The 15,138-nt window shown below is 61.0% G+C and overlaps 6 protein-coding genes across 6 annotated transcripts; 3 read left to right on the top strand and 3 right to left on the bottom strand.

The window, feature by feature from the left end:
- Positions 1–115: 115 nt before the first annotated feature.
- Positions 116–857, top strand: DCS_04317 (nuclear movement protein nudC; the record flags this gene model as incomplete). Its single annotated transcript, XM_040801628.1, has 3 exons — positions 116–131; positions 240–442; positions 507–857. 3 exons carry the CDS (start codon positions 116–118, stop codon positions 855–857), a joined length of 570 nt encoding a protein of 189 aa, XP_040656661.1.
- An 83-nt stretch (positions 858–940) lies between these two features.
- On the bottom strand, positions 941–3,025 carry DCS_04316 (uncharacterized protein; the record flags this gene model as incomplete). Its single annotated transcript, XM_040801627.1, has 5 exons — positions 941–1,180; positions 1,238–1,408; positions 1,464–2,823; positions 2,884–2,944; positions 3,016–3,025. 5 exons carry the CDS (start codon positions 3,023–3,025, stop codon positions 941–943), a joined length of 1,842 nt encoding a protein of 613 aa, XP_040656660.1.
- A 1,319-nt stretch (positions 3,026–4,344) lies between these two features.
- On the bottom strand, positions 4,345–5,552 carry DCS_04315 (uncharacterized protein; the record flags this gene model as incomplete). Its single annotated transcript, XM_040801626.1, has 6 exons — positions 4,345–4,393; positions 4,459–4,586; positions 4,653–4,958; positions 5,037–5,205; positions 5,276–5,285; positions 5,384–5,552. 6 exons carry the CDS (start codon positions 5,550–5,552, stop codon positions 4,345–4,347), a joined length of 831 nt encoding a protein of 276 aa, XP_040656659.1.
- Positions 5,553–8,129: 2,577 nt separating this feature from the next.
- On the top strand, positions 8,130–9,321 carry DCS_04314 (protein-ER retention receptor; the record flags this gene model as incomplete). The annotated part of the gene is made up of 3 exons (XM_040801625.1): positions 8,130–8,147; positions 8,206–8,565; positions 8,641–9,321. The coding sequence occupies 3 exons, from the start codon at positions 8,130–8,132 to the stop codon at positions 9,319–9,321; spliced, it is 1,059 nt and encodes a 352-aa protein (XP_040656658.1).
- Positions 9,322–10,469: 1,148 nt separating this feature from the next.
- Positions 10,470–11,366, bottom strand: DCS_04313 (adenylate kinase; the record flags this gene model as incomplete). The annotated part of the gene is made up of 1 exon (XM_040801624.1): positions 10,470–11,366. One exon carries the CDS (start codon positions 11,364–11,366, stop codon positions 10,470–10,472), a length of 897 nt encoding a protein of 298 aa, XP_040656657.1.
- A 3,098-nt stretch (positions 11,367–14,464) lies between these two features.
- On the top strand, positions 14,465–14,794 carry DCS_04312 (uncharacterized protein; the record flags this gene model as incomplete). Its single annotated transcript, XM_040801623.1, has 1 exon — positions 14,465–14,794. One exon carries the CDS (start codon positions 14,465–14,467, stop codon positions 14,792–14,794), a length of 330 nt encoding a protein of 109 aa, XP_040656656.1.
- Positions 14,795–15,138: the final 344 nt, after the last annotated feature.

The following is a 15,138-nucleotide window of genomic DNA, read 5'->3' as shown; positions in this document are numbered from 1 at the left end:
TCCTTTCGTCGTCCACGTTAAGTCCATCACGGCCAGCATCGCATCATCAGCAAACAGCATTCACGGCCATCCATCGTCAAAGCCTTTTCCCACCACAAACGACGAGCTCGTCATCATGGCCGATGCCAACGGTACGCCGGATCCCACGCCCACCTCTCCGTGAGAGAACTCCCCCCATCTCCCGCACGCCTCGCTCGACGCATCCATCGTTGCGTGCTCGCCTCCGCTGACGAGGGCAGAACCGTCCGCGGCCGAGGTCGCCGCCACCCGCGCCAAGGAGGCCGAGGAGCAGGCCGCCCTTCCTTACAAGTGGGTGCAGACGATCAGCGAGCTCGACGTCACCTTCACGGTGCCGGGAAACATGAAGTCGCGCGATCTCGTCGTCGACATTCAGAAGCAGTCTCTGTCTGCCGGCATCAAGGGTCAAGAGCCCGTCATCAAGGTACAATGACGGCGGACTCTTTCCTTTGCCTCAAAACTCCTAGAGGTGCTGACGAAGTGCTCAGGGTGACTTGCCCCACGCCATCATCGTCGGCGACTCGACCTGGACGCTCACCACCAACGCCGACGGCACAAAGACGGTCGAGATCCACCTCGACAAGGCGAACAAGATGGAGTGGTGGGCGCACGTCGTGACTTCGGCACCGACCATAGACGTCACCAAGATCCAGCCCGACTCGTCCAAGCTCTCGGACCTTGACGGCCAGACGCGCGGCATGGTGGAGAAGATGATGTTCGACCAGCGCCAGAAGGAGGCGGGCCTGCCGACGTCGGACGAGCAGCAAAGGCTCGACATTCTCAAGAAGTTCCAGTCGCAGCATCCTGAGATGGACTTTAGCAAGGCCAAGATCAACTAATGGAGGGAGGGGAAAAATACATTTGTTGAGACGAGGTGACACATTCGTCGGCCTGAGATGATGCGTGCCTCGTGCTTGTCCCGTCATCTCGACTCGAGCGCAGCGGCCGCTCGCTCCAGAAGCCCATTGAACTCCTGCACCCGACGTAGCAGGCCGCCGGTGGAGCTCGCAGAGCTTGCCTGGTCCGCGACCTGCGCCGCCAGAAGATCGAGGTTGGCGATGTCGGCTCGCTTGCGTTCGGCGGTGGCAAGTTCCGGCGCCGCCTGGCCTTGATCCACGGCAAGCTCGATCTCTTGCATGAGCGTTGATGTATTCAGGCGGAACTGCATGTCTGTCAGAGTTTTGGAATTCATGTCCACATGACGTCTTATTCGACCTACCGTCAATTCCTTGTCGTCAGCCTCGTGTTTGATGCGCACGGCATCCATTCGCAGCGCAACCTGCTCTCTCTCCCCTCGGAGCCGCAGGATTTCTTGCCGCAGGGCCAGCTTCTCCTTTTGTGCCTCGCGCGCCTGCTTCCGCAGCGAGTACCAGTGATTCAGATGTATCGCCTGCGCCGCCGTCAGCATCGGTGTCGCGACAGCGCCAGGGGAGGGGCGCGCCTACGTGGAGGAGAAGCCTGGAGCGCAGCTCCTCTCTATACGCCTCGACGGCCCTGATCTTGATGCGATATTCCTTTTTCTTGGCCGCGTCGTCCGCTCGCGCCAGGAGCTGCTGAAACTGCTTCAGCGTGACGTCGATGACCTCGTTGCATACCTGGGCAAAGACGTCCACGACCGTCTCGCCGCTGCGGTTCGCGAACGGGATGACGCATTGCAGCGGATCGACATCGTCATCTCCGTCGCGTCTCTTGTTGTTGACGAATCGCTGGACGGTGATTTCGATGCCACCGCCGTCGTTGTCGGTACCGTCATCGGCACCGTCATCGGCACCGTCGTCGTCGGCACCTTTGTCTCGTTTCTTCGCCATCATTGTCGAGCCGGGTGCCTTTTGCCGTGCTTGCTGCGCTCTCGACCTTGGTTTACAAGCCGGCTCCTTCTGCCTCACCGGGCTTCTTGCCCGCCGTGGTCGTTTCTGCGACGGCACGGGTTCCGTTTGCTGTGCACAGCCATCGCTGCCCGATCCGAGCTCGGGAGAGCTATTCCGCAAGCTTCGTCTCGGTCGCTTCCTGCGCGGCGACTTGGCCGTTTCCGTGGCACCAACCCTCTCTGCTTCATCCTCGGACCGTGGCACATTCCCTGCCACCTCGCCTTCCGCCGTGCGTTCGGCTTCGTGGACGGACAGAGGCGACGAGCGTGGCGCCTCCGCTGGTCGCCGCACGCCGGGGCCGTTTGGCGACAGTTCATCCACGTTCTCGTCGCCTCCCACCGTAGATGCTGGGCGCAGGGATAGACGTGATGGAACGGATGGTGCGACGTCGCTTCTTCGGACCTTTCTCACGAGCGGAGATGAGGAGGGAGCCGAGCCGTTGTCCGCACTCAGCACGCTGCCGAGCCTCGTCGCGGAGCTGAGGGTCGAGCCCAGCGGTATCGTTCGCCTCCTTCCACTCCCGGGCGCGTGCAGAGGGCTCTCCTCTATCTCTTCCAGCATCGCTGTCGACATTGCCGTTCGAGGGGGCGAGGGTGCGCTTGGCGGCTCCGATGGCATCTCCAGCTCGTCAGGACCCGTATCGGCCGGACGTCTCACGGCCGAAGCCAGGCTGCTCGGGGTCCTCGTTTTGCGACCGGAGGAAGCATTGCCGATGTCGGATCCTGCGCCTCTCGTTTCCGCTCCCTGCTCGGCGACGGACGGGTCCTTGGTGGCCGATCGGGTCGACCGTCGAGCCGGACTGCTATTCTCTCGCGATGCCGGAGCGTCCCCGTGCTTTCGTTTCCTCGTCGAGGAGCTCGGGGCAACGCGTGACGGGCTCGAGCTTTCGAGGCCGTCGATGTTGAGGTGAAAAGACTCGTCTTGGACATTCGCGCGCCTGCAAAGAATCGGTCAAACCGGTGGCCAGTCTCGGGAAGCAGCGGGTCGGTTGGCTTACTGCGCGCCGCGAAGACGCTCGTTGAGGCGCTCTTGACGACGTTCGCGGCCGCCCGCCGTTGCTGGTTCACGCTTGTCAGAAGGCTGTCATCACGTCGGGCTGGGGCTTCGATTCTGCGTCGAAGAGACGTACCCGTGGCCATGACCGGACGAGGGTGCAAGGTGCGGCAGGATGACACAGGCAACAGAGGGGGGCAGGAGAGCGATGGGGCGCACCGAAGCGATCTGCGTTGGCGTTGTCCGAACTGTCGTGGTGGTGGCGAGTGGAGGACGCGTGAAGCAATTATGAGCAACGCGTGACTGTGTGCTCGTTCTTGGCGGTGACGTCGGCATCTAGGCAGCACAGCACCCTCCGCACCATAAAGGACGCCGGTGAAAAAAAATGTGTCGCAGGGCAAATGTATTTATTGCTATATATTTTTTCACCTCGGCAATCATTCCATCGTATCAAATCTCCAAGTAGGATAACAGGACCAGCCACCTGCACAGCACGGAGCGGTTGGATGAAGCACCGAGATGCATGGTGCATCGTCACGCCAGCGCAGGAGCTTGATGCCATCATCGTTCACACTTGCTCGGGCGCATGCCTGCCACCGCAGACCATGAGATTGCGAGGAGCAGAGTTTTTCAGCAAACTACGTTGCAACGGGCGGCAAGGGATCCGCTCGACAGGTTGGTATTCTCGTTGCTATTCTCAAGCACGGACAGCCCACGAGGAGTCCATCGTACTGTATACTGTAGGGAGCACACCGTGGTGACAAGCTTGATCAGGCATCATGTAACCCCGTTACAGTGCCAGGGCTCGTCCGACGCACCCGAATAGGAGCCATCTTCGGCATCACCAACGACCTCATCAAACGCTGCCATGATTCTTCTGCAACGCCGGCAACTTCCTTCGGCCTGCCTGCATGCCCATGCAAGATTGATTCAAGGCTGCGACGATGCGGCTTGACGATATCCGGCCCCTCCGGCATCCCACCCGTCCATCATCTCTTCCAGCCTGGCGACGGCCACGTCGCATGCCTTGCTCCTGGCACCGCGTCCTTGAACCTTTCACTCTCCCATGTCCTCGACGGCATTTCCTTGGGCGGTGGCACCCGATGGCCGGCCGCTCCATTCTTCGACGACGGGCGCACGCACATGCGAAGCAGGACGTGAAAAAGAACGACGCGAGATGGTGGCGGTAGGTGTGGTTGGCACTGCGCAACACCCCGGGCGCCATCAACCGACTGCCGTCAACAGCACCGTGCCGGTCGGGCCGCGCCGCTCTCCACGAGGGCCAACCTCTCTCGCGTGGTCCAGGTCAAGTCGGTCGACGACGAGCATGCCCCGGCAGCCATCGGCCACTGCGGGCTTCGTGACGATGCGATTACTCGAAGAAATAGCCCCGTGGAGAAATCTGCCCATCACGTGGAGGGACCGGCGTGCCTCGGTCGCATCTCGCATCGACGCTGGCGAGGCTCTACTTCGGGGTGAGGACCCATTGCTGCCGGCCCTTGTCAAACTTGTGCCTGCCGTCCTCCGTCAGCGGCGGCTCGGCCAGCGTGTGGGGGCGGGGGCGGGGGGCACGACGTACTCGTTGTAGGTATCCTTCTCCAACGCCGCCTTGCCATACTCCGACTCGAGCATGGCCTTGTAGCGGAAGGGAATCTTGGCGGCCATGCCCTCGAACTCTGTGTTTCTCATGGGATAGAGGTACGTGTCCTGCCGGGGCAGTTAGCCTCGTGACGGCAACGGCGGGCTGCGCGCGGCAGCTCGAGCAAGCCTCACCCTGAACTCGTGGTTGTTCTTGTCGTACAGGATGCCCTCGCCGTTCTCGTGGGCCGGGTCGTAGCGTGCGGCGGTGATGTCGATGTAGAGCCCCGTCGTCATATCGATCCAGCGACCGTCGATGGTGTTGAGGTAGTCGTCGCGGCCGCGGTATCTGAAGTGAGGGTTGATGTCGAGCAGGAAGCGGCGGCCCTCGCCGAGGCTGCCCTCCTCGTAGTAGTAGGTGCTCATGTTGTGGTAGGCGGCGAGGAAGTACATGTCCTTTTCCGTCACCTGGACGTCGATGTCGGAATCCCACGGCATGACCTGGACGGGCGAGGGAGGGCGTCACGTCAGTTCGTCGGCCTCGTCGAGCGGCGCCACGGCGGGGAGGGCGGACGCTACCTTTTTCCCCCACCACCAGCCGAGAAGGCTTCCGTGCATGAGCCAGGTGTCGATGCCGAGCTGGTGAAACGTGTCGAGGTAGGTCTGGATGAGCGAGCGGATGACGCGGAGCTGGTCGTCGTCGTCGAGGCGCCTCACGAAGAATCGGGCATCATAATGGGGATCACCGCTGGGTAGGGTCAGCGGCGGAACACACGAGCAGGTCGGTGGTGGCGAGGCGTGGACGGCATGAAACGTACATTCTCTCCGCTGCCGCTTGTTAGACAAGCTCAGGTCACGAAAGGGCCGGCATTCGATGCCACGGCAGAGCACGTGAGCATGCATGACACGAGCGAGCAAAGGCTTACTGAAATATTTTGGCCGCACAATGGCCTCGTCGCTCTCGGGCACCGCGTCACGCTTGACCCTCTGACGCACCGGCCCGCGCGGCGGCGTAGGCACGGCCTGCACTCCCACGAGGCATGCGAGGCCGACGATGGCGAGCAGCAGGTGGAGGAGGGTGGAATGCGACATCATCGTGTGCCGGAGGCGAACCGAACCGCTGCTGTGGCCGCCACGGGAGAGGACTTTCAAGTTGCCGTCGGAGGCCAATACGCTCAATGGGAATGGAGCGAGATTGGGAGGCACATGTGTCGTGATCATCCGTTACGACCGAGAAGACAGACGACGAGGAGAAGCTGGGAGAGGGAGGAGGACGGCGTCGAGAGCGAGGAGATGCAGGTCCTGTCCTGGGCAGCGAGCGGACCTCGGGGCCTTTGAAGGGCAGGAGACGTCCTCTCCTAAGACTCGTCATCCACGGAGCCGTCACGTGAGGCTGTCATTCTCTCGTCGAAGCTGGACAAGGTCAGCGCGGCACGGAGCGGCAGCCGACGAAGCGGCGGATAGGTCGCGGGCTCACGGTACGCACGGCATCCATGCTCGACGGGCTGTCGACGGAAAATGCTGGTGGTTGGAGGAGTCGAGTGCGAGGCCGCGTCAACTCGGGTGTTCGGCAAGGGTTGCCAGACACACACGGTCGGGCTAGTTTCAAGCTACGGCCCCTGTGGATGAACTGGAGGAGACGACGCATGTGCTGTAATTAATGCTTGCCTGTCCCGCGACGTCCAGGTTACGCGGCAAGTACATGCAAGTACATGCATGTACCGCCAGAGGTCCTAGTTGCCGAGTACCAATCTAGTACTCCTTACCTCACTTGCGACTCCAGTCACTGGACAAAAGTGACCATTCACCTTGCCTAGTAATACCTAGTAACCTACTAGGTAGTGCCATTACTGCAGTATTAATTATGACCGCTCGGTGCAAATTGAATCGACACTTTTGCCACCCACCATAGTTACCTAGTACCCAGTACTTGCAACTACCTGTACTTACCTACGATTATCTGTACTTGCTTGTACTTGCTTGTACTTTCTTACGATTGACTCTAACCACGTAATGCTGCCGTGAACGGTGCTCTCTACCTACGTCAGAGGCACACGCTGGACCCATCCCCAGAACGCTTAACTGGGCTTTGGGGGGCAATAGTGCTGGGCAGTATCCAACGACGCTGCCGCTGCCGTTGTATGTGTCGCTACAACGACGCGCATGACACGGCAACGCCATGTGCCCGCCACGACGAACAACATCGATCACGAATGATAATTAATACTCTGTCCTCTTTGGTGCTTTCTGACCCATGCCAAGAAATAATACGAGGACTCGCTCGAGGACTCGCTCGGCCTCCCCACCAGGTGCGGAGGGACGAATCGGAGTTTGCTGGAAGCTGCCGGCGCACAGGAGCATCTGCCGGGAGTGCACCTACAGTGCTCTGTACTTGCGGAATAATACTCGATGGTATCGTTGCGTGCAAGTTCCGTTCTTGCCGACATGTGCCGACCGATATGGGCCTACCGACATGTACCTACCAGGCAAGTACGGTAGTTGTCTGTGCTGCTCAGTCATTGCCACGCGTTCGATGTTCGCCACGTCCAGGGGCCAGGGGCAGTGCGGTCGGTCGGGGGGAGGGGAGAGGTTGGAGCGTGACGGAGCACGTCGATGCACTCTGCAACGTGCTTGTCATGCTCGGCACCTGGCTCGCGTCTTGGGTGTACGGGAGATGCAGGAGTGCATGCACTTGTGTGTGGGAGTCGACGAGGACGGCGTGGACGGATGGAGCTGCAGTTGCTTGTCAGGCCCCTTTCGAGGCTTGACCGTTTGTTTGTTGGAGACGGCTTCGGTAGGGGGACACGCTCACCCGAGGCACTTGCATGCTCCTGCGAGCAGAGGCACATCTGCCACGCATTCGCCGCCGGTGTCCGGGATCCAGGAGCAGCCTGCATCATACCGATGTCGTCGGGGCTTTGTGCCGGCTGTACTGTCGTGGGTGGTGATGGGCAGGCCTAGTCAGGTCTCGCCTCGTGCGGCCTTGACGTGACCTAGGCTTGGCCTCGTCCCGCACGGCATCGGTTGCGCTAACCGTTGTGCATGGGTAGCAGCTGCAGGTACCGAGCATCTGCCGTGCGGGCGATGCAAGCACTGTTCATGTTACGGGGTACAAGCACACAAACAAGCGCATTGTGCTGCGGATGCCCCTTCGGTAGCGTGCGCGTACAACTAATCACTGTACTTTACTGCGCGCAGTGGCCTCAGTACTAGGTACTAAGGTACTAGTAGGTACTAACAGAGTAGTATTACCTTAGTACTCCGTAGGTTTGTGTTACGGAGTACGGAGCACTTGGTGCCAGTTCACCTACTGAAGTAGGTACTTATGGTATTGAGAATTAATACAGCACTTGTACGGAGTAAGCACACCTGCTGTACTTACAGCTACAGTGGTGGAATGGAGTGGACGTCCCCACATGGCCGTGGCCCGCACCAATCAAGGGTCCCGCCGCGTGCCGAAGCCTGATGCGAGTTCGCAAGCTCCACCTCGACTTCTTCATCACTGCGGCCGTTCCATCGAGCAGTCTCGTCATCACCGCCGGCATCGCCAGCAAAGCAGCACCGCCCATCGCGTGCCCGAGTAACGCGGCGTAGCCGTTCGGACCCCTCCCGCTCCCCCGCCTTGCCCTTCTCGCTCGCCCGCCCCGCGACGGACGGCCCGCGAGCGCCGCCATGGCACACGCCTGGAACGTGAGTCGAGGCCCTCGCGTCATGGCCGACGGCGGCCGCGTGCTGACGGCTCCATCAGATCTTCCGCATCGTCGGCGACCTGTCCCACGCCCTCTCCAAGTGCATCCTCATCTTCTCCATCCACCGCAACCGCTCGGCCGAGGGCGTCTCCTTCATCACCCAGGGCCTCTACGCCCTCGTCTTCTGCACCCGCTACCTCGACATCTTTGTCGAGAAATCCCTGTGGAACCTGCTCTTCAAGATCTCCTACATATGCTCCTCGCTCTACACGCTCGGCATCATGCAGTGGCTGTACTCCCGCTCGCGGGAGCGCGAGCTGTCGTGGAAGATGGGCGCCGGCGTCCTGGGGGGCTCCCTCCTGCTGTCGCCCTTTTCCATGCTCATCTTCGAGAAGAAGTCGCACTGGAGCTTCAAGGTGGTATGGAACGACGCCGAGCCCTTTTTGGCCGCCACGGCCCCGACGTTGGACGGATGCTGACGTGAAATTCGACAGTGGATGTGGGTCTTTTCCGAGATCCTCGAGTCGGTCTGCGTCCTGCCGCAGCTGCTGCTCCTGCGGCAGACGACGGTGCCGACGGTCATAGACTCCTTCTACCTCGTCGCCCTCGGCTCCTACCGCGCCCTCTACTGCCTCAACTGGATCTGGCGCGCGCTCGACCCCACCGACCGGTCGCCCAAGGCCGTGTCCGTCATCTTCGGCATCGTCCAGACGGCCCTCTACGTCGACTTTGCCTGGGTGTACTACACCCGCCAGCGGGTCAAGCTCCGCGGCGGCGGCCTCGTCGACGCCGACGACATCCGTCGCGGGTGGCTCCTGCGCCGCCTCTTCGGCAAGAGGTTCGAGCACGTCGACGAGGACGAGGAGAACTCGCCGGCGCTCGGCAGCCCGGGCCACGACGGTCGACGCAACTCGCGTCCCGGCTGGGGCGTCCGCGGCATCTCGGTCAGCGCCGACGACGGCGTCCTCGAGCCGCAGAGGCATCGCCACCCGGCCGAGGACATTGATGAGGAGGGCGAGGCCGATGCCAAGATGCACGACCCGGACGAGCTGGCGAGGGCGCTCGTCGACGACTCCGACTCGGACGCCGACCCCCCTACGTCGTCGTCGCAGAACAAGACGAACGGCAAGAGAAATTCCTTGCTAGCCGACAAGCGGAACGGATGGCAGGATTGAAAGGGTGCGCGAGGCGCTTGCGAGCACACGCATGACGGCACACGCATGTGCGGCCTCGCTCGCGCGACCGACTCCCCTCGACGGCCGGAGGATGGCCGCTGTCGGGGAGCGAAGCGGACAGATCGGAAGCGTCGTCGCCTTTGCAACGCGGATTGTACGAGTAGACTGGCGCGCCGCATGTTGGGCAGTCTTGGATGTAAGGAGAAGAGTCGCGAGTGGTGCGCCGCCGCATCGCATGCGCGCCGGGGTGGATGGCAGTCTGTGAACATGGTATTACTACCTTTGCTGCACCCACCCGCCCCGTCCCTTTGTGCCTCTCCCCGCGAGTGACGAGCATCCGACGAGGCTGCCGTTGCTGCCGTTGGTGGAGCTTCGGCTGCGCGGCGCGGGGTACCTTGCCTTGCGCCGCGTTGCACTTGCGTGTATTTTCTCTGTGCCGTGCCCATGTGCTCCGTACCGTGCAGCATCGACGCCTACCCCTGCATGTACGGCGTATGCCTACAGTAACGCTCTAAGCAGCAGCCACTGCTTCGGCTGTCAAGGCCCAGCCGTCGCCTGAAGCGGCATCATGTGAAAGCCGTTTGCACGTGGCCTCCTCGCTCTAGGTGCGCACGCTAGGGGGCGGGGTGCGGACGATGTAAGGTGGAAGGGACACGAGGCCACGAGGGCCCGAGGCATGTGCCATCCATCGTCACGGTGCTGTTCGGCATTCCTCGTTTTTTTACTCATCTACCGAGGAAGTATGCAATGGGTGTTTGCCCGGGACCCAAAGTGTCGGATCCGCAGGCAGCATGTATATACAAATCATGTGCTGTTGAAAGCACAGCCGTGTCGGAACGAACAATAAAACGGGCGGCGGCATGTCGATGCTGAGCCCCCGATCCGACAGCACCGGGTCCAATCAACGGACCAACGCGGACCTGATTCCTTCATGAACGTGGCGGCGACTCGGCCGCGTGAAAAACGCCGGCGTAGAAAAGGAAAATCGTACTAGATGTTGTAGGCCCAGGGCAACGGCCGTCGTGGCGAGAAGCCAAGCCGAACCGGGGGGGGGGGGAGAGGGGGAGGAGCGAGGCCAAGGCGAGTTGGGTCGGCACGGGGGCGAGGGAGAGGATCCGGCCGAGGTGAGGGGAGGCAAGGCGGGCGCGTCAGCCGACGAAGCGCTTCTCGAATTCGCCGTACAGCTTCGGGCTGATCTCGTCGCTGCTCAAGCCTTCGACCTCGAGGAGGACGCCCTTCTTGGCGTAGTGCTCGAGCAGCGGCTCGCTCGTCTCCTCGAAGCGGCGGAAGCGGGCGCGGTAGACGTCCTCGGTGTCGTCGGGCCGTTGGGTCAGCGGCTCCCCGGTAACGTCGTCGCGGCCGGCGACGCGAGGCGCGCGAAACGTGGTGTTGTAGACGCGGCCCGAGGGCTCGTGGACCCAGCGGCCGGCGATGCGCTCGAGGATGACGGAAAAGGGCGTCTTGATGGAGACGGCGAGGTTGATGGGCACGATGGCGTCGAGCGTCGTCGCCTGCGAGGCGCTGCGGGGGTAGCCGTCGAGGATGAAGGAGGCAGCCGGGTCGTCCGAGGCGCGCGGGGCCGCCGAGGCAGACTCGCGCGTCGGAGGGAGCGACCACGGCGCGCCGACGTAGCCGTCCATGGGCTGCCGCTCGTCATCGTGCGCGCCCATCTCGGTGGCCGTCGCCTCCGAGGAGAGGGTCATGACGGCGGGGGCGTCGCGGCCGAGCCAGCCGCGCGTGCGGAGCTCGCTCGAGATGAGACGGAGCATGAGGTCGTCGGCGACGAGGCCTCCCGTCTTGATGGTGCTTTCGGCCATGATGCCTGCGGGAGGGAGACGACCCGTCAGCGACGCCCGCCGCGAGGACTTCCGACGATCCGACCACCTACCTAGAGGCGTCCGCCTCTTGACGTTGCTGCGCAGCAGGTCGCCGGTGCTGATGGACTTCAGTTGGGGGAAACGCCGCAGGAGGCGCTCGCTCTGCGTTCCCTTGCCGACGCCCGGCGCGCCGACGAGGATGACCCTCGCGGCCCTGCGAAGCTGCATCCTGCGCTCGACCGCGGCCGCCCGGCGGACTGGAGACGATGCCGACACCGTCGACGAATGGACGGCACCCGGGGACGGTCGTCGAAGGGACGGACGGGTCGACGGCGATCGTTCTGCGTTGGCGAGCAGGGACAGGTTGAGCCTGCGACGAGGAGAAGACGAGTCAACGGCCCTGAGCGTTCAAGGGGCGGAAGGAATGCAACAAGCGTGGAATGGAGGCGAAATGGAGTGGCGAGGAAGAGATTGTTGGTGGTGGTGGTGGTTTGTTGAGCCGCTTCGAATCCATGACACGGCACGGGCGCGGAGGGTGGCAAGATGATAAAGAGGGTCGCCACGACCATAACGAGTTAGCATCGGACCACGGGCCCTGGCGTTGGGGAGGCGCCTTATCATCAGGCCGAGGTCGGACGGAGGCGAATGCCAACCAAACTGCCCGCACTGTACGCTGTAATACCTTGCCGCGCACTGGAATACAGTGGGTACACCTGCCAAGTACTGTACGGACCACAGTGCAGTACTTATTCCCTGCTAACAGTAATAGCGTGCCAGCAACTCCGTACTTGCCAACTGTATACAGTGCGTAGTGTCCAAGCAGTATTACTTTGCACTGTGCAGTGATGACTTAGTTGTCGTGGGCTCCGTACACAGTACTTGGAGTGCCAACATCGGACCGCCTCTACTGTGCTGCACATGCGTAGGAGGTAAAGGTACTTGACGCTAGGCGTGCCCCAAGTACTGTACAGTGCATGTGCTGTTTGCTTACTGTGGTGCTTCGTTGTCGTGTGCTCCGTGCTCGTACTTGCCAAGTACGTACTTAGACTACGGAGTATTATTATTACGGAGTAGTAGAACGCAAACGACAAGCCACTCAACGATTAACCGTCTCCGCCCGGCTCTGCACAGTAGGTGCACCACACCAAGTACATGTACTTACTCCGTTGCAAACTGCACAGTCAGTATTCCGTACTGCACAGTACATCGACTTACTTGCAAGTACAGGCACCTCGCCGTTATCGTATGCTCCGTTGTTTTAGACTGTGGTAATACTTCGGAGTACGGAGTACTGCGTATTAGTTGCTCTCACTCCGCACAGCGATTTATTACTCAGCAATCGGCAGACATCGGAACAGGTGCTCGTACGTTGCGTCAAGGTGGCACCACCGTGCCCAACCCTCACCCACCCACACTCATCCACATCACCCTCGCCCACATCATCATCACCACCCTCGCCAGCTGTTCACCCGCCCTCATCCGCATCACCATCCACCCTCCCTCGCCCACATCACCGCCCACCCACACTCGCCCACATCATCGTCCACCCGCCCTCGCCAACTGTTCACCCCCCCGCCTTCACCAGTCTGCCGCCCGTCGCAGTCATGATGGCACGGTCCAACGCAACGCACTCGCAGCTCGCGTCACGACGCCCGAGATTCGAAATCACGTCTCAAGGGACGAAAGGATGAGAAACGATGTTCAACCTTCGGCACGCGTACGCAACCTCACATCGTAACGAGTCGTTCCGTCGACGGGGAATACCTCGTTGTCGGGGTCGCGGTGCGTCGTCGGATGCTCGGCCACATCACTCCCTTGACGCTTGGCGAGCGCATCCATCATCTCCATCATCTCCTGCATGGTTACGAAGAAAATGGCTCCGCCTCGTTTCGGCCAGTGATGGAACCGTGGGTCGATTCATGCTGCCGGAATCATATGCCCGGTTGCCGGCCTTCTTCGCGTGCCCGAGCCCACCCTCCGACTGTTCGTCAGCCCTCGATCTTGCGAATCGTCGCCCGCGCCCATCAGAAATGACGCACACGCTCCGGGGCTGTCGCTCCAGCAACGCTCCGGACGCCGCCAGGGCGTGGGTTGTGATGGAGCGGCCGTGCCGTGCCGATCCAGCTGGTGACATCTGCGTTGTCGGCCATCCCCTTTCGGAGTGCCTGTGAGCATCCGCAGCGTCCGCGCACTGTGGGCGTTCGATTGGTGGCTGCTGCGCACCGGCTTCGTAGCTGGGAGACCATCGTCCGTACCGCGACGGGACCGCGACCATGTTCCCTGACAAACAATTTGCCGCAGCCGCACAGCCCCATTCTCGGCTCGTTGCACCATCCTTCTCGCGTCCGGCTCCGCGCTACCTGCTCCTGGTCCACGACCAAGGAAGGTTAGTTTTTCTGTCGAGTCGCTGTCGACATCAGCATGGCACCACGAGCTGGGAGTCGATCCGCTCGCTCACTTCCTGCAACGTTCGACGTGAATACGTCGTCACCACGAACGCGACGGCCCTTTGTTCCCGCGAAAGTCAATCGTACCTTCGCCTCCTCTTCTTCGGACATTCCCACTAGCACCGTCAGCGTCAGTCGAGTGTCGTCGTGCGCTTTTTCCTGCGCCGGAAGTGCCGTCGAGGCGGAGCATGTCCGACGGCATGCCAGAGCGGTACCGATCGACGTACTTTTGCATTCTGAAGCTGTATGTGCCAATCGCGAATGCCAAACTGTCCATCCCAGACGACATCATGCTTTGCCTTTGTTTTGCTGCCCAGCCATTTGTTTTGGAACGAGTCGAGTTGCTCGTTTTCCAGGAGCAGGTGGCTGGCTACCTTGATGATGTGCTCTGAGGACGATCCCTGCACCGCGATGATTAGATGTCACTGCCGTCGACGGGAAAAGGTGCAATGGAACGCCGGTGAAGGAGCTCGGCTCTGTTTTGACATACTTTTAATCATAAACTGATCGGAAGATGGAGATTGCACTATTCGTAATCTCGACACATCCTGCAGCGACGGAGTTGTCGTTCCCTAAATGAGGCGATAGCGGAACATCAACCATCTCGATGGTGCCCGGTCTCGGCGATTCGAGGATTCTGATGAGACGGCCCCGGACGCTTTCATCGACGACATCCTTGTCGCCAAAGTAGGCTAAGACGGCGCTCTTGGTTCCCGTCGTGAGCCCCAAGGCCACCTCGACCTGCGTGTCAATGCAGTGACGCGATGCTCGAGTCGGTTGTCGTTCTCATCTTTCGCCATTGGGGTGCACTGCAATCTATGCGCATCGACGGAGCAATGAAAGCCGTGTCGCGTACACCACCTCATCATTCTTTCCCCCATGTCGTCCGGAAAGGGCACCCGCCTGAGAGGAATCGGCGGCGGGTGGGAGTGTTGCCTCAACCCCCGACGTTCCGTCCAGTTGTATGCCAATGCCGCTGCCGAACCAACAAGTAAGCACGTAAACGTCAAAATCAACACAGCCGTCGTCGGCAAGCTCTCGTCGCCAAGAGCCGTCTATGCCTCTACCGTTCTGGTCCCTGCGGCTCGCGAGCGTATCCCCATCGACCTCCACGCCGCTCCACGGTGCATTGTGTGCGCAGAGGAGAAACGCAAGAACAAGACGGCCGAGCGGCATCCTGCTCTCTGGCCGGTGGGGATGAACCTGTGAGGATGCCGATTTTGATCAACTTCATTGTCATAAGCGAGCTGCCGCGTATTAATCCAAGTGGAAGGGAAGCCTAGGCGACAACTCCCTCGAGCTTGCGCCGAGCCTCGGCGTCCATTTGTGCTATTCTGCGTGGCTTCTGTTATTGGTGACCGTCGCATCTAGATGCTGGTTGGATTTGGAATGAGTAATTCGTTGCCGGTATTCCTCTCCCCCGAACGCAGTACGGCATGGACGATTGGATACGCACGTCGGAGTAGTAATAACTCATGTTTTATTGCGCTGAACCATTATGGAGTCCACCGATTTCCGTTATTCATTCGCCCCGCTTCCATTCCCGCTTGGAT

The sequence above is a fragment of the Drechmeria coniospora genome, chromosome 02 (genome assembly GCF_001625195.1).
Source record: "Drechmeria coniospora strain ARSEF 6962 chromosome 02, whole genome shotgun sequence".
Lineage (NCBI taxonomy): Eukaryota > Fungi > Ascomycota > Sordariomycetes > Hypocreales > Ophiocordycipitaceae > Drechmeria > Drechmeria coniospora.
This window is presented reverse-complemented; position numbering and strand designations above follow the sequence as displayed.